Below are 19,458 nucleotides of genomic sequence, written 5' to 3'. Positions count from 1 at the left end.
ATAATATTAGCTATTCGTGAGAGTTTGAACACAAATATTCTTCATCCAACAGTTGAGTTTTGCGTTTTTTACTTTACGATTGGTGAGGGACGTGATGAAAGGGGTAAGTCCATTCCACGCTCTTGTAGCTGAGTAGGTAAGAGATTTCCTAATGCACCCCCTATACGCCTTCATGGCGTGGTGCTAAGCACAGGGGAGCACTTTACCTTTTTTTACCTTTACTATTATGGCGTACGTACAAAGTTGGCGTTATACTTTTTATTTCCATATGGATTCTAATTTCTGGAATATGTTTACAGGCGTTTCTGTTTGTAAAAGCTTATGAAGAAAACAAAATATATGAGGCGTTGCGGATACGAAGGGCGAACTCAACAAACGTGCATTCTGAGGAAAATGCGTTTCACGTTGTCAGGCACAGTGTGAACTCCACCAAAAATTAGTAGAATTAGATTGGAATGTTTCATGCGTGATTTCCAAAGTTCTTTGTGGAGTTATCACTGTGCCTGACAACTTGAAACGCATTTCCCTCACAATGCACGTTTGTTGAGTTCGCCCTTCGTATCCGCAACGCCTCATATGATAATAAACCGATCGATGCAATACTCCCACCGATATATCGTAATATTCAACAGTTTACTTCTTCAGTTTTTCCGCGAGTCCTCACCTAAGTTTTTTCCATAACTTTGTCCAAGGGTGTCTGGACAATTACACTACAACTCGATATATCTTCAATTTGAACAAAATGTCCATATTCCCTAGGTAGGGTGGAATATCCAGTTTAGGTGAAGACGGAATGACAAGAGTGGATACTTAAACTTACATATGGAAATTTTGTCGATATTAGGGAGATGGTTCCGAGACAATCTTTTTTAAAAAAATGAAAAAGCGAGCAGAACCTTTCGAGACAAGACCGAGAGAGACTTCTAATAAATGTGAAAATACACAGATACTTACGTAGTGTCCAAGACATTCGGTCTCATTCGAGACTTCGTTACGTCATGTGAAAATTTTACCCAAAATGTTTGCCATGTGCCTTAATCAAACATGCCAAACAGATTATTTATATCAATTCGTACATTTTGTTCAGAATAATTTAGAATTTAATCCATCAGTAGCAATTCTGATCCTGTGCAACGTGTATGCACATATTCAAAATAAAATTTTGTGTTTCAGGGTTCGTAGCGTAGAAAGGTGGTTTGCCTGGATGACCTCTATGCAGTGCAGTGCGGTGACACTGCATGTGTTCCGTATACTACATAATTCGAATCACGAGATGAAAACGAGACGGATGTTTGTAAATGAAGAAGAGATCAAGAACGAGTAGGACACAAACTTCCTCATGCCCGAGACGAGAGTTGGCAGTTCAGTCTCCCAGTTGAAATGGGTAAGTTTTTTTTTACCTCATTGAAATAAATACTTGTACATTTGCTCGCAACTTTTATATTACAACCATCTGAATTTCTGTTTCATTAAATTCATTAAATGTGGCTTTAAAATCTGTATATCTGGAAATGAGCATAATATCTTTAAAAATTCAGAAATTTAAAAAGTATTTTGATAGTTTTTTCTTGGAAGTATAATGTTATGCAAATTTTACTTTAGAAACAAGGATCTATGTGAAATTTTCTGAAATAGAATGGCCTATGTATGTATTTATATATTATACATACATACAGGTATATATATTAATATACATGTGTGTGTGTGTCTGTGTGTGAGGTTGAATTTTGTAACACCCCAAATCAAAAACAATTCTGCGCCACTGGAATTAGCTAGTAGCACACGCTCGCACGCAAGCACACTCACATGCACACGAGCGCGCGTGTTCTACCTTATCTACTAGGTAGGGTATACAGAATTGGTTGTTATGTTCGTAGTTTGATTAGTATCTATCTAAAGATAACAATCTTTATAAACTTACCAGTCAGTAGCAATGAGTAAACTCACGCAAAAATTGAATAAAATACATTCAAACTTGGAGCCGAACAGCAAGAAAATGTAACCTTAGGAAATAATTTCCAACTGGATAAGACAAATGGCCAAATGTAGCGTTTGCACCTCAACAGGTGAGATCATCCTGTCCTGTATATGCCGCCCATACTCTCATTTCAAAACCTTCAACATTAGAACCAACCAATACCGGTGTATTTGTTTGCTTTTGTCAAGACACGAGAAAATAATAAAATAAAATTAAGAGTTATATAAATTAAGAATACTTTTTTAAAAAAATATATCCTGATAAGGAATACAGCATTGCAAAACTCCACTGTAGCAGGAGAGAATGGTTCTTAGGCTTAGGAAATACACAAGTGATGCTGAGTTCAACGTACCTGAAATCCCCGCCTTCACCGAGCTGCCGGACCGTGATAGGGAACTCCGAAGGGCCGTGGGCTTTGAGGAGTTCCTGGAGGCGCACCAGCCCTTCATTGTCCTCGTAGATGATGGTGAAGGACTTCCAGCCCATCTCCCGCACCAGATCCACGTAGGCCTTCGGGGGAAAAACATACATGTCTTAATATACTGGTGGCAGAAAATTATGTGAGTTTTATGACACTTAAGGTATTTTTAATTTACCGGCTATGCCACTAGTGCGTATGCATAGCTCACTAATAAGGTAGTTGATACTGTGTCCGAATCCGAGGCTGCCTGAGCAAAATTCTGCCCGTGGAATCTCAGTCCTTTTGGCCTGATTCCGCGGCATACGTTGAGTTGGAAAGAAGAAGTAGAAGGCACGATAATTACAAGAAGAAATCACATGCAACCTTTTTAAGCAGGAAATAGGTATAAAGAATTATGACTAGACCCAGAATTTTTATGTAATATCAAAGTACAAAATATGTACATAAATACGTATGTAACAATAATTGACAAAATATGTACCTAAATATGTATTATCAAAAGGACATGTAGCTAAATATGTAGTATCAAAGAATATGTAACATTAATAATAATCGAGTACCTAAGCAATTTCAAGAATTGATAGATATTTTTTTTATTTGAACATATACAATATAATTTTAATGACGTAAGTTGTTTAATTAAAATTTGTATCAAATTTATGAACTCAAAAAAGTACATCAACGTGTAATATATTTAAGAAACCAATTTTGTCAACTATTAATTAATTTTCACATCGCAAAGTATTTTAGACTATGTACTGGTAAATATGTAAGAGAGCTCTTTGTAACTTTCGAAACAAGTAAAACAAAACATCTGCAGAAAGAATAATCGAATGAAAATACATAGCTACTTTGGCACTTTTTGTACAAGGGAACATATTGTGGTGATGGACATGGTGTTGGGTTTTGTTACTTATGCATTGGGTGAATGGTTCTTGTGACAATGAATCAGTGTTAAAAAAATTGAAAGATACAATAAACTTAAGAGCGACGTAAACAAACATTAGTGTCCTCTACAGAAATATTACTTTCAGTGCAGTGCTAATGAGTTTTTTGTGCATATATATCTGTGATGATAGTGACATTACATCTCCGGACTAAAGTTACATACGGACTGTCTACCATGATATGATTATTCCATTTATGCTTCATACATTATGTTATATTTGGTGTGTATTTCAGGAAACACTACCGCTCGCACCCCGTGTGCTTCGCTTTGGCAAGAGGGGGTGTGTAGTGCATGATCGCCTGCTCTAGCTCGCTACCTGCGTATACAATGTTAAGTCAGCAGATGAGAAGGTGGTTGGCTCCGACTTCCGCAAGGACGGATTGGATTGAGACAGGGAGGAGGCTTCGATTAGTGCGAGCAGGGTCCGATTCGTTATTAAATAGCATCAATAGTCCGAATTTCTATCTTTCACCTTTCCTCTAATTGTATAATTTGATGCAGAGTCACTTGGGGATGGTTCCCGAATATCGCGGGCATCCTCTTTTATATGGACCGTCCCAAGGGGCTCTGTACAATATTGAGTAACTCGCTACGTACAGGAAAGTAGCTTTCTTCTCCACCGATGCCAAGTTTCTAGGTGCTGTGCGTACACCTAAAAGCGAAACGAAAATATGTAACCAGAAATGGGAGGGATACTCCAGCATCTTTCGATGAATAACAGCTCCCGTTTTTTGGTTCCTTTTTTTGTCTTCAGCCTGTGTTTTAACTTGGCAGTCAATATTAGGTAATCGTAAGCACTATGCACCTCGTTGATTAGAAAATATGACATTACATGAGCTACAAATTTTCTTCATCATGTTTCAGAGATAGGAAATATAGAAAAAAAGGATCAAGATAGTAAAACAAAATACCAAAATATGTTGTTTTATGTAAAGTAAATTAGCAAATATATAATATATGTAATATCCTGGGAAATATGTAAAAAATATGTAACAAGAAACTTATGCAAAACCATGTCAGTTATATATTTCGTTGACATTTTCCTGTTCAAGGTATGTATCTGGAAAGGAATAGAATATGTAATTACATACAAATCCAGCCTCTAATTATGACGTATGGTTGGTGTCGATTTTCTGCTTCCATATCTTGCCATGGCGCGGCGGGTGAAATTCGAACTGAGACCTGGCGGGAAAAGTGGCAACTGTATTATTTGGGAACCTTTCGATTCGGACGGCACAGGAAGACGAACGGTGTGCTTGCGAGTCACAGGTGAGGATGGATGGTGCTGCTACCTCCAGGGTTGGTGGTGCTTGACGGAGGTAGAAGATTCGTACACGTCCAGAGTCTAAGAAGATGGGTTCAAGGTGCCATATCCTTATGTATGTTTCAACTCAATGTATGAAGACTATATCAATGTTTTTGGCAAAGTTTATTGCACACGATCTAAACTTCACGATAATTGAACATTATATGGATGGCATACGTTTTAGAAGAATTATAAAAGCAGAAATCGAATTACTTGAAATGTCTCTCGGTATGCCAAATAACATGTTTGTATCGTGAATTGCTTCTGAGATATCGAATGTTCAAAATATCGATTGTGTATTGTTTAGCACCTGTAGACAGGACTTCAGATATTTATGTCGAAGTAATACAGCACTAGATAGATCTTTCGGTTCACTAAATATTATATCTTTTGTATCTCTAGTTGTTTCTAAGTAATGGGTAGGCGCCTATCTAGCTCGATTTTTGAACTGTTGTTTTAAGTCCACTTTATGCACAGATAGGCAATCGGGACTGGACCTACAGTTTAAAGTGGAATCCGAGCAAGTGTGCAATGTGCCTCCACCGGATATCGAACTCGGGACCCAGCTCGATTGTTGATTAAACAGACAAGCACAAGGGACCGATCGATAATTTGGATTTCGCATCAAGTTTATAATTCACGCTTTTCTCAGCTCGCCAAACTTCTTATTTGTGGTTTGAGTAGTTTCGAAGAAACCGTAAATCAGAAATCATTCAAATGCTGATGTTCGATTAGACAGAGTGCTTGACTAATTGAAATAATTTATGTTGCTTTAAATTAGCATTTTGAAGGTTTTCAATTTTAGAAAATTGCACTCTGGCAGAGGGTACTTTATATCGATCGTTGTCTCTGTCGGCCAAAGAGACTTTCCCGAACTACTATTTGGTAGATCTGTCAGACCACTCAAATACTCATGGTTGACATAAACGGACTGACCTAGGGACACGACTGAACCATAATGGTACTTTTTTTTTGGAGGATTGCTGATTAATATTAATTGTCACACTCATATGGCCTACTTACCTGCTGAGGCCAATGAGATCTTGTATTTCTTCGTATGCAGTAGATGTAAAACAAAATGGTGTTCTTACGTACATCATGCGACAATAACTGATTTAATGCATTTCCTTCAAAAGAACAATACAACGAAGGACCTACATTTACACCAAGGAATGTACACCATCTGTCTTCCTAAGTCTAGTGTGTTCGGGAAGAAACACTAACACTTAAGTAACAAACTGTGATTATCTGTTGCTTTCATCTAAGTCGCACTGGATCTATTAGAAAATAACATTATAAGTATAATTTTATGTTGGGCATTTGTAAAGATTGTTAGCAGTGATGATCCAACATGCATATGCTGTCTGTAATGTTTCCTGTTAAATGAATTAACATAAATACCTTTTCTAAAATTGCATTTTTTGACCAGTGCTTTTCGTTGAAGTCTAGAAATATTCTTTATTGTATAACCATGGTGTTTTACGTAAGTTTTTCTCTCGTGGAAAGCATATTTCCAAATTATTTGAATGTTCACTGTATGCTATCCTTCTTGTCTCTTCTCCTATCTTTCTGGTGCCTTCGTATTTAGGAAAAGCGAGTTGAGGAACATGCAAGCTTTTGTAGTCTGTTTTTCTCACTTATTTGCATTTCTCCATTTGTTCTTGCTTCCCTGCAGGTTTCTTACTTCACGTTCTTGCCGATTAGTTTGATGAGCTCCATGGGGTTACGAATATATTTTTTCTCTCACGTCCTATTGTAGTTTGATCTCTCAGGATATGCCCCACTATACTTGGGCGATCGGTTTACACACTTGCTATGTGCTTGTCAAAGGACATCTTCATTTATAATTGAATATATATATATATATATATATATATATATATATATATATATATATATTTCCTGGACAACCAATATAGCCTATTGTTGATAATGCTACCATTTAAGTGTTGATTCATAGGCCAATTTAAGATTGTTTCGTTTGGAATAACGCTGAACTTTCTTACGACAGTGGTTGAGAAACTTGATCAATAGGTTTGATTGATTTGGTTCATTTTACTTCACATTTCTGCCACTTTTGGTTAATCGCAAAGATGATGAGTGATGATATGATAAAATTGTGCCACTCGAATAAAAAATATTATTATTATTTCCAAAATATTTCACGAGTATTTGAAATCCTATACCTCCTCTGCCCTTTCATAACACCCATTTAATATATTTACGTAATGTTTAGCAAAGTCATGATAATTGGAAAGGTAATTCACCCTTGTCTACGATGACATTTCTGAAATGGTATGCAAATCTCAAAATGATTTACGAGACCGATGAGTGTGGATAGGGGATTCAATAATCATCACTCGTGTAGGGGAAACTGTTCCCGCGTCGTGAATGTATCAAAACTATTAATTACGTCCTCCGTTTCTGTACGTGTACACGTTACCCACGCACACACATGCATATCGATGCTTCAAAACATAAGCTATGTACAATTGACCGAGCCCGTCCGCCCCAGTGCGACAGCTGGAAGTAGAAAGCGGCGACGAGGGAAGCGGCCATTGCACTAGATTATATCGGATTAAATGACATTAGCTTGCACTATTTCCCGTCAATGCATTCGCATAAACTGAAATTTGTAGCGTGTTTTGACCGCAAACAAGAAACATGTGCTGCTGCGTTTCGCTTTGATCATTAATCATAGGCCGCGGCAATGGGCTGGGCGGGGGGTGTCCACGCCGTGGATAATCTGGAGATTGGACATCGGTCCATGTTGTTTACTGGCGGAAATCTCTTTGTGACTATAGCCAATCCATCTCCCCTACCCGGGGTATAAAGGGTGACCATTTGAGAAGGCACAAAAGCCAACTTCACTTCCACGTAGTATACCACGGTAACTGCCGGCTGGGCAGGCCAACGAAGCTCTGGCGCCTGGACCTATGGCCAGTATAATCCTCAGCGGGGCTCTGTTGCCCTGTATTTTATCCATATACAGGGTGGATCAAAAGTAATAGCGCAAACTGACACGTGAAAGTACACGATAATAGAAGCAAAAAAGTCTCAGTCAACATGGGTCTGCAAACGAGCCGTTTTCGAAATAATCGCGAATGTGTGATTACAAGCCGCCACTGACTTCATTGTTTTTAAACGTCGTCCTAGTTGGTAAAATGCTTTCGAACACCACCGGTTCATTTCGGAATTGGTCACAAGCATGTACAATTATATGTACTGATTGTATCCATCCTGTTTGATTACAACGCCACCTCTCGGAAATGTTCTGCTTTGTAAAGAAAGAGCAAACCTCGAAACGCGCAAGGAGTAAAGCACTCGGTGTTTACAAAATGCAATCAGTAACTCACATTCGCACACATTAGTAGCATTTTACCAACTAGGACGACGTTTACAAACAATGAGGTCAGTGGCGACTTGTAATCACACATTCACAATTATCTCGAAAACTGCTCGTTTGCGGACCCATGTTTAGTGAGGGTTTTTTTTTTTTTGCTTCTATCATCGTGTACTTTCACATGTGTTACTTTGCGCTATTACTTATGAGACACCCTGTGCTGAGTGCCCCATTACAGCCTCGGCGGTAAGGATATTTTCTCAGAGGCAGGTATTGATTTTAGCTACGGTAACAAGCTGCACCCCATATGACGTGAAGGGTGCAAATAGCCTAAGTGGTGACGCACTCGAAATTTTCATTTCAATCAATCAATCATTCTCATCCCTACCACCATCCCCTAAAGTCGACTTCGACTCTGAACCCTGTCCCATAAATCTCTGGAGCAAGGCCGCGCATAGCGGCAGAGAAGAGGGGGAAATCGAGTGGGCAAAGCGAAGCAGGACACGCTGCTGGGAAGCCTGCCTCGTAACTGCAGTCGCTTTCTTCCCTCCACGCAATCCCGTTCCTATCGCGTATTCATTGGTGGAGCCGTCTCGCGTTACTACCCAGAGATAGTTGGGACAGAGTGTAGGTTACTAACAGATTACGTCCTGATATGCCCTCTATCACTTGTATGTCTATAAAAAAGAAGTTTCGAAATTGACTTCAACCATTGCATCTTGTTTATATAATATCCTTACCTCTCACTATTCCACACAATAAATTGACTGATTTCAGTTTTTAGTCCAATTTTATGCACAGAAGGCTAATCAGGACTGGACCTACAGTTTAAAGTGGGATCCGATAAACGGGTATCGAACCCGGGACCGAGGTTACCACTACGCCACCGGGAAGGCACTATAAATTGGCTGTATAGCAACATTAATATTTCTTAATGGTACAAAAGGAAATTATAATTAAACTATTCCGAAAATTTAAATAAAATCGTGATACTACGATGTCAAAATTGTTATTGATATTAATAATATTAATTCCACTTGTATGCCAGAAGCTATGAAGACAATGAAAGTCTTGAAGTGATATTTATTTTCAAAGTGAGAAATAATCTTGAAATGCGTATCGAAGTTCACTTACCTTCTTTGACTGTCCCCCCCAACCCCCGCCTTTCCTATGGTATCTGAATGGACTAATATTTCTGTTCATTCAGGAACACGTTATGTTGCAACCTCGTAAATGTAGGAAACCTTATTATCTTCATTTGGAACAGGTCTTCAGCATTCCATGTACAGGGAAGTTTACTTGAAGACAAAGGATTGAGTTATTCTATTTGCCACAAAAAAGTAGAGCAAGTGAAGGTGATGTTTTTTCTTTTGTTTTTTTCTTTAAGTTTGCATAATATATTTGACACGTCTGATGTAAGCCAACACTATTGTTTTCTGCAACTTTTGATATTATACGTATATTATTACGTTTTTTTTTTATGTGCTAAATGAAAATGAGTAACTTGCGAATATATCTTAATATGTGTTTTTTTATATATCCTTCATAAGTTTACTCGAATAACAATTTTAAATGTACTTTTGTGAGAAATAGTCTATACTTCAAAATTAAACAAAACTTGAAGTGCTACATTCCACATACAATTTTCTCCTCATTTAAAAAAAAAATGAACTTACAAACGATCATTGCATGTTTTGCACCAGTTACTTTTCGACTAAAAAATTTGATTTCTGTCCCTATATTGTTAATGTCCAATACTTTTACATTACTATTATTTGTTTGGAAATTGTATTTTAGTTTTCTAGTGCAAATTTAATCTCATTTTAATATATTTTATACGTTTCAATGCTATTGGAAATACTTGCATTTCTCCAATTTCTTAATGACTTAGATTGATTCGATGCGTTACGTCTATATTATATATCATCATGCTTAGCGACTGGAAGTCTACTTTGCTAACTGGATAGAAGTTGGGAAACCACAATACGGAAATCTTACGCATGAGTCAACAAGGAAGATTTTTTCTCGTTCGATTACTTTTGTCGTGAAGAGAGTTTCTTTGAACCTCTATTTTCATACTTTTTACACCGTAACATCTGCGAGTAGATGATTTTAAGTTAATTTGAAACTCCGAAAAATAACATTCCACATCTGCATGTTTGGCGCTTTAGTATGTTGGACAGTATATGCATGTTGCGGCTTGGTAACTGGGACAATGCATAAACAATCAGTTCCCTTCTAGTCCTTTGTGGCGCTACAGTGGTTCTCCTGTGTCGTTTTGGTTCTGAGCAACAAACCTAACGAATATAGCATTACACTTCATGAGACTTGTCCTTCTCTTGATTTTAACAGGAGTGCTCTACTTCTGATTATTGAAATTCTACTCTTACTATACATCATACTCTTGACAGTCTGTCTTCATCACACGAGGAAGGCAAGAGATAGAAAAGGCTATTCAATATTTTATATGGAAGCTGACATTACCTGTCTTGTTTTTAACTATAATTCGCACCATTGCTTCTTTTATTATCAGGTAATATTAAGTAAACATTCTATTTTTCGAGGATTCGGTGAGTAGAAACGAAGCTCAAACTGAAAAAAAATATTAAGAAGAGTTGTGTTCCTTTTTTACTTCTATGGTCTGCGAAAGTACTGTATATGGTATACATGTTACATACGTATTTCGAAACCCAAAACGAGATAAGTGGCAGGTGTTATAAATCGAGACGAGCCAAGAATGGGACAGACATTTTAAACTCGATATAGGATCAAGACTACTAACTCTAACTACTAACACTATTTACACTACTAATTACGAGTTAAAGTGAAAATATTTAGCGTGTGATCTTCATGGTGAATATGCCTAGGTTTTAGCACTTCGGCCAAAGACTTTCGTGAGGTTCTTGTCCATTGTTTCAATATTTATATTTTAATAAGTTATAGTTTAGTCTTGTTGAAGCAGATGATACGAGATACATCATTTGTGCATCAACAATCCATATCGCGATCCGTTTTTCGGCAAAAGAGCCGTCTTCCAAAGAGAGATGGAAATAGCTGCTAGGAAAGTGGTCACATATGTGAGATAATTTGATAGTTCACTTGCGTCCGAGGCTATGAATTCACTCACCTTGGAGAGGGCCGTTGGATGCGGGTACAGGTTGACTAGACAGCTCTCCCTCCGGAGCCGAAAGTCCCAGCGGGTCTCCAGGTGCGGAATCTCCATCGTGTCGCAGATGGACTGGACGTGGCTGGCCGTCTGCCCAGACTGAGGTCCGAATATGGCGGCCACACCAGTTCTCAGCAGATGACACACTGAAAACAGAAATGACAGTTTGGTGAGGAACTTATCCAAGAAGAAAACGTAGTGTTTATAATTTTATGCTTATTTTTACTTTTAAAAAATCATGCAAGGTCCATCTGAGCCCACACCAATATTGTGAGAATGTGTGTTGCATGTTACAATTCATGCAGCTCTTGGATACATCAGATACCTTATCTGGTATTACATTTGATAGAAACGTGTTTCAAGATCATGGACTTTATGCCTATAAACCTACAAAACTTTGCATTATACACTTGCCGCTTCTGATATACCTAGTATCATATATTTGTGCGAAGAATGACTTATCTTCTTTTTTGTTATTCTTGACTTTTTTCCTTCTACCTCGTATATTTTACACTTCCATTTTAACCATCTCAGCGAATCTTTCTTCTAAGTTGTTCTTAGTATCTGTTACTTACTATACATTTGTTCCCTCGATATCCACGTCTTATCCTTTTACTTCTTTTGTACCTGTTCTTCTTCAGTCTGCCTGTCTCTCAAAAGTATTACTCCCTCTGTCCCATAATTATTGTCCGGTACACCTTTGGTTGTCGTCTCATAATAATTGCCCGATATTCAAACTGTGACACTGGTGTATACAGAAGAAGAACATAAAACAAGGGAATGAGTCATACAACTTTACTACTCAAGGATCAGTACAAATTGGGCTTTCCATCTGCCTCTTCGTCTGTCATTCCTGTACTACCATTTTGGCATACCGGACTATAATTATGGGACAGAGGGAGTAATATATTTCTATATCTAATTATTTGGGTTCGTGTCCAAGGAGTTTCGACTAGCAGATGCTGTTCTCTTAAGTTATAAATCACATATGAGAGCTAATTCTGGAAAACATATACATCATTTAATATTCACAAATAGATGCTCAATGAAGAATGAATGTTAATAACAAAATCTAACAACGTTCTAAAATCAATCACAATAAACATAGCCATAACGAGGAGGCAATACAATGAAATTCGAGGAATGGGTTATTTGTAACAAATAAAAGTGAAAACTTTTCAATTAGAATTACGTATATGCCGACCTCCGTGGCGGACTGGTTAGCACAACGCACTACGACGCCAGGGGGTCTCGGGTTCGAATCCCTGCCTGGACATGAGTGTTCTTTGAATGTGTCCCTTCATAAATTTTATCACATCATCACTCATTCTCATCTTTGTAATTATTGAACGCAGTATTTTTTAGCTTAGATTTTATTATCCTGTTTGGTGCGATTCAGTTAAATGAATTGACAACAGCTTCTCAAGTCTTTTAAGTTCATAGGAAATATGTTGTTGTGTATTTGAAACACACGCAGATCTCACACAAGGTGTCGAATAGATTATAAATGATATGCACGCATAATTCAACAATATTTAATTGATCACAAAATTCCATTCAACAAACTATAATGAACTCCATTTATACAAGACAAAACACAATCTGTTTTTATCCACATTTTGACAACTTCAAAGGTCTTATAAACCATACAGACTATTTACGCAATAAGCGTCACACATACGACATTCCCCCGCGTCGATGAAATTTTGCATTAGCAAAATTTTGGTTTTATGTCTTTACTTCTTTTAACCATAATCACTCAAATCCAATCTGTCAGGTAGTTTTCTTTGCCTATGACTTCTCCTTAACACTCTTGACTCTGCTGCTTCACGTCTATCTAAATCTATGTTACCTCTTGCAGCTTCTTCCACCACTTCATGATTGTCTCCTCTCTCGTAATCTTTAAACGTATCATTCGCATCTAAATATCTTCCTTCGTGGACTTCTGAAGATGCGTCATTATTCTTATCGCCTGTTTCATCACTATCATGATGATATCCTCTATCATTTTCTCTCACATTTCTCCATTTTATCTGGTTCCCATGCACTAACTTAACATCTTTACCAACTTTAATATACCAAGTATATGTCCCTGCTCTCCGGACAACTTCACCTTGAACATAGGATGCACCACTGGAATCTCGGTTGGCAAGTTTCACCCAAACTTTGACACCTCCTCTGGAATCCTCGCGTTTGCTTTTATCAGGAATATCCTGCAACCGACCTATATCATCTTTCGGTCTCGGCTCAAATGCATACATCATTTCAGCAGGAGATTTAAAATTGACGGTGTTTGGAGCCATTCGGACACAATGTAGCACATCCAGCAAAGCATTATTTAAATCAAAATGCTTGTCCTCTTTTCTAGTTTCGTACAATTTACATCTCAGAGCACTTTTTATAATTTGTACGTGTCTCTCAGCTTGTCCATTACTAGCCGGATGATAAGCTGATGAATGCATCAAAGCAATCCCTTGATCCTCACAATATTTCTTGAATTCTGCAGATTGGAAGGGAGGACCATTATCCGTAACTAAGGTGTATGGCTGATTATACCTTGAACTTAGTCTCGACATAAATCCTTTTACATCCCTGAATGATGTAGAAGATACAACTTCACATTCTGGCCATTTTGTAAATGCATCAACAACGAGAAGCAACACTTTTCCTTGAAAATAGAAAAGATCCATGTGTGCTCTCTCCCACGGCTTACTTACTTCCTTCCAATCATTGTATTCTTTCTTTTTGGTGTCAGGTTTTACAGCATTACAAACGTTGCACGATTTTACGTGATCTTCAACGCATTTGTCTATACCAGGCCACCAATATCTTTCACGCAATAGTAACTTCATTTTAACTACGCCATCGTGATTCTCATGAGCTTTCTCCAAAACTTGTTGCCTCATTGAATTAGGTACAATAACTCTAGAACTCCACAGCAATATATCTTCTTCACATTGTAGTTCATTTCTTCTTCTTCTCAGCGCTTCGAATTCACTTGCATCTATATTTGGATCCTTAATCTTAGATTCTGGCCAACCTTCCATAACGTACCTTTTGACCTGTTTCAACATCACATCTTGTTCTTGCAAAGTTCGGAAGACATCTTTCAGACGATCCGTGAGCTTGATTGTATTTACAAACTGAATCCCGTCGATATCAACTGTTTCCCCTTGCAATGGCAACCTCGACAACAGATCCGCTACTTCAACATTCTTCTTGTACACAATTTCATATTCATAATTAGCCAAGAACAAACACCAACGTTGAATCCTGGATGAAGCCATAATGGGTATAGCCTTTCCATATTGAAGTAGTTGTTTGGCGGGTAGTGAATCAGTCCATATTTGAAATTGCTTTCCATAAATATATTTTCTAAATCTCTTCACGGCAAATATAATTGAAAGAGCTTCCTTTTCATGATGAGGATAAGCCATTTCATGTTGCGAAAGAGTAGTAGATGCACACTCTATTGTTTTCAATTCACCATTAATTCTATGGCATATCTGAGCTCCTAGACCATAGGTCGAAGCGTCGCATATGATTACTGTATCCTTGCTAGGATCAAACGGAGTTAAAGTTTCGGATGACTGCAGTGCTTCTTTAACCTTTTTGAACTGACTTTCACAGTCATCACTCCAATTCCAATGCACATTCTTCTTTAATAAATTGTACAAGGCTGGAATCAGTATAGCCATATTTGGAATGCACCTTCGAAAAAAATTAATGCCTCCCAAAAACGACTTCAATTCCTTCACGTCATGCGGACGTGGACAATTAAGCAATGCTTCAATCTTGCACTGGCATGGTTTAATTCTTTCCGCAGAGAGTTCATATCCTAAGTATTGAATGGATGATTTAAAGAACTTGCACTTTTCCAAATTAACCTTCACGTTATATTGTGCTAACCTGTGCATGACCTCAATACATCTGCTAACCGTTTCATTCAGTCCAGATCCACAAATTAGAATATCGTCTTGATATGGAATTACATAATGCAGACCTTGCAATATCTGTTCAATTACTTTCTGAAATATTTGAGACGAAATTTTAACTCCAAACGGTAATCTTGTGTGTTGTAATAATCCCCATGGCGTGTTCATTACAAGCAACCTTTTTGCTTTTTCACTCAAAGCTATTTGCCAATAAGCTTTTTGTAAATCCAAACTAACAAATACGGCATTTCCTCTAACTTTCTGGAAAATATCCTCTAACAGTGGTAGGGGATAAGAAGCATTTTCTACATATTTGTTCAATGTACTTTTTAGATCGCAACTAATGCGTAAATCTCCATTTTTCTTTTTAATGACAACCATCGGACTGGCCCATTCACTAGTATTGACTTTTTCATAAATGCCATTTTCTACCAATTTATCCAATTCTGATTTTACTTTATCTTTAATTCCATAAGGTACATTGTAAAATCTCTTAAAAATTGGAGTTGCGTCAGGTTTTAATGGAATATCAGCTCTAAAATCTTTTATAGGCAAGCTTAAATCGCCATCAAATGTAGAATGAAATTCTTCCTTTATAATATCAACGATCCCTTGTACATTATTAGTTTTTATACAATTGTCACATTTATTTAATATATGCTTGACATTACGAACATCAGAGTTCATTGCATTATTTCCTGTGACATTGTGTGCAATAATATCAGACTGCGGAGAACAAGTTCCCCTTGCACAAATTTCAGTCAACTCACAATGTAACTTGGGTATCATAATTTGAATCCAACTTCTTCCTAAAAGCGGATATTCTAAATGACAGTTAATTATGTACAAATCTAGACGATAGAACTGATTTCTCCACGCAACATTCACATTAACTTTTCCCAGTAATGGTATCACATTATTATCAGCACTTTCAATGTACAGTTAGGTTCAGACATTTGTACATTTTGCAGAAACATTTGATAAAAATATTTACTAGCTACAGATGCATAGGATCCAGTGTCAATCTCAAACTTTGCTTCATGACCATGTACATTAATTTCTATTAAATATGTGCGCTGGTTAATGTTGGAATCTAGTTCCCTTGTACACACTTTTATACCATTTTCAGAATCGTTGATCACATGTTGTGATGATTGAAGTTTGGATGCCTGATCCACGATTTCTTCTTTATCAACTTTACTATTAAAGTTCATTTGTGCATCATTAGAATGCGTAAAAATAGTGGCAATAAATAAATCTTGACTTGCAGCTGTGTTTGTTGGACTAGCTTCAGAGTTAGGTGCGGATTCTAACTCAGTTGTATGAGCAACAAATTTGTTATTGAGTTCATAATTTGTGGATTTTCTTCGTTCAATGTTAATCCTTTTATAACATTTCAAATAATTATGGCCTTGCTTCCCACAGAACGAACAAAAACTTCCTTCATAATGCCCTTGCACTTTGGACTTTGATTTATATGATTTTGAATTATTACCTTGACCATGAAGATTACTTTGCTGATTGCTAAATTTGGAATCATTCTCATTTTTACGTGAAACGTTATTCGCTTCATGAAAGCTTCTGTCATTGCCTTTGCACTTAATATTATTCATTGTGCCTTTTAAGTTCACTTCACGGTAATAATCCTTCATATCACACTCGAGTTTTTCCATTTGTCTAGCTAACTCAAAAGCTTTCTGGAATTCCATGATATTTTGTGCTATTATTTTCTTCCTAATAACGTCAGACCTTAAACCGCTCACGAACGTGTCAAACAATGCAATAGGTAAAAACTCACCATATCCACATGCTTCACCTATCTTTCGGAGCCTTCTTGTAAAATCTTCAACCTTCTCCACATCCAATTGCGTACATTTTCTTAGTTTTAGGCGTTGCACTATATAATTACTACTTGGATTGTAATAAGAAATGAGCCTATCAGAAATTTCCTTGAACGATTTCTTCTCTGGTAATATTGGAGAGAACAACTCGCGTAACACTTCATAAGGTTTGGGGCCAATTACAGATATCAATCTAGGAACTTTGCTTTCCTCAGATATGTTAAAAACTCGGCAATAATTATCATATCTTTCCAAATAAGAGTTAATGGTTCCTTCATCTGGATCATATTTGTCAAATCCTGGCACATACGACATCATGCCTACAGCAACGATTAAATCCAATTAATCATAGACAAAACTCACCTAAATCTGTACTACGCCCTTAAATATTTTTCTCGTCGCCATTTAATACATCTGTTGTGTATTTGAAACACACGCAGATCTCACACAAGGTGTCGAATAGATTATAAATGATATGCACGCATAATTCAACAATATTTAATTGATCACAAAATTCCATTCAACAAACTATAATGAACTCCATTTATACAAGACAAAACACAATCTGTTTTTATCCACATTTTGACAACTTCAAAGGTCTTATAAACCATACAGACTATTTACGCAATAAGCGTCAAACATACAACATATGTCACTGTTTTTTTTTAAACTAATAAACTGTTATATCTATTGAGCATTATCTATAGTGGGCAGTGGCGGCGATTAGGGGTGGGGGGCGAGGGGACAGTTGCCCTCCAATTTTTCCACTTTTGCTCCCAAACTATGCTAAACCTTATGTATCAAGAGCAAGTAAACTGTCCTTGCCCCCCCCCCCCCCCCAGTTTTGGAACCCTATCGCCGCCACTGATACTGGGCATCATTTACATAGTTTTTTCCTTAACGTGATAACTTTGCATTCTACCCTTTCTAGTTAAGAGAAACAATGATGTACAGTAACGTGATACAACCTGTTCATTACGTCTAAGGAAGCTTTACTCTTTCAAGCTTCCTTAGACGTAATCAACTAGCCTGTTATCAATTTCAAAGTTTAAGTGGCCGCGGTGGCTCAGTCGGTAACGCGTCTGACTACCATGCTCAAAGTCCCGGGTTCGATCCCCGGCCGGTTCAAATCCGGGAACTTTTCTAACGGTGGAAGCGGCCCCGGCGCCCACCCAGCGTCGAATAACATGGATACCTGGGGGGTAAAGGCGGTCAGGGGCGTGATGCTGATCACATCACCCCCACTCACGACCGGATCAAGAAAGTGTGGGGCGTTACCCCCACACCCTCTATACGCCTTCATGCTATGCACAGGGGAACACTTTACCTTTTAAGGACCCCGAGACAAATGCTCTTCAATCGCACATGCAGCTTATGGGCATCGAATGAAATTTGTTTCTAAAGAGAAACGTGAACAAATATGATATCAGGTTATCTACGTAGAACCGGACGTTTAATTGGTGTCCTGTAAAACACGCCCAGCGAAAGTAGTGCCCAGTACGGTCCCTACCTGTCAATTAATCATATTTTTCAAATAAAACTGACTCCCATCACACTTTATCCAGGCTTTGGACTGGCTAAATAGCAAAAGCAAATGTTAAAAATCAGCTTATAAGCATCGTTAATATTGGATTTTCTTATAAGTTACTCTTTACATTATGTTAATTTTTATTTCTATACTTCTAACTTTAGGGCCATGAACTCAAGTTTTACTCCATTTACTCAAGTTTTTGGATGTAGGATATTGCTTTCAAACAAGCTCTGATGTCACCGTTCTCTTCGTAAGTTAAGTTAGGTTAGGTAGATCTCTGTTTTGAACAACGCCAAATCACAGTCTCGTCTTCTTTGGTTCTCTTTAGGATATACGAGTATCCTTCATAGAGGGCATATGACTTACCGTGGCTGGTCGTTGTCGCTTCCATATCGAACATATAACAACATAAACACACAAGGCGCACGAACTGAACTGAACACTAGGAAAGTTAGAGCAGTAATAAGGGTGATAAATAGAAAGCTATAAAGGATAAAGTGGGGGAAATCCCAATGCATTTGAACTAGTGATGGGCATCATCGACTAATTTCCACCATCGACTAATTAGTCGTTAGTCGAAACTAAATATCGACTCATTAGACGAAAACATTAGTCGACTACTTTTTCGACTAAAATTAGTCGAATTAGTCGTTTGACTAATATTAGTCGAATTGGTCGTTTGACTAATTAGTCGAATTAGTCGTTTGACTAATATTAGTCGAATTAGTCGCTTGACTAATTAGTCGAATTAGTCGTTTAACTAATATTAGTCGAATTAGTCGCTAGGAGTGAATACTTAAACTGGTCGCGATTTACACAGATTTTTGTATGGGTGGGATTTTCACTGGGCGTGATTTTCATATAATGCGTTTAATTAACATTAATCATTTGATACTCAAAAAAACCAATCATAAAAATTGTTAATCATGTATAAGAAATCCTCTGACGTAAACAACAGGGCATTGTTTTCAATTTCGAATAAAAAGGC

The 19,458-nt window shown here is 37.5% G+C and overlaps 1 protein-coding gene across 1 annotated transcript in view; it reads right to left on the bottom strand.

Moving 5' to 3' along the window:
* KaiR1D (Kainate-type ionotropic glutamate receptor subunit 1D) overlaps positions 1-19,458 on the bottom strand; it is a 363,464-nt gene that overhangs the window by 118,583 nt on the left and 225,423 nt on the right. The window contains exons 4-5 of the mRNA XM_083123772.1: positions 11,125-11,309; positions 2,331-2,488 (exon numbers count right to left, since the gene is read on the bottom strand). Of these exons, the coding sequence (XP_082979898.1) occupies positions 2,331-2,488; positions 11,125-11,309 (343 nt within the window). The remainder of the gene's footprint in view (positions 1-2,330; positions 2,489-11,124; positions 11,310-19,458) is intronic.

Source organism: Lepisma saccharinum, chromosome 6, assembly GCF_977018435.1.
Source record: "Lepisma saccharinum chromosome 6, izLepSacc3.1, whole genome shotgun sequence".
NCBI lineage: Eukaryota > Metazoa > Arthropoda > Insecta > Zygentoma > Lepismatidae > Lepisma > Lepisma saccharinum.
This window is presented reverse-complemented; position numbering and strand designations above follow the sequence as displayed.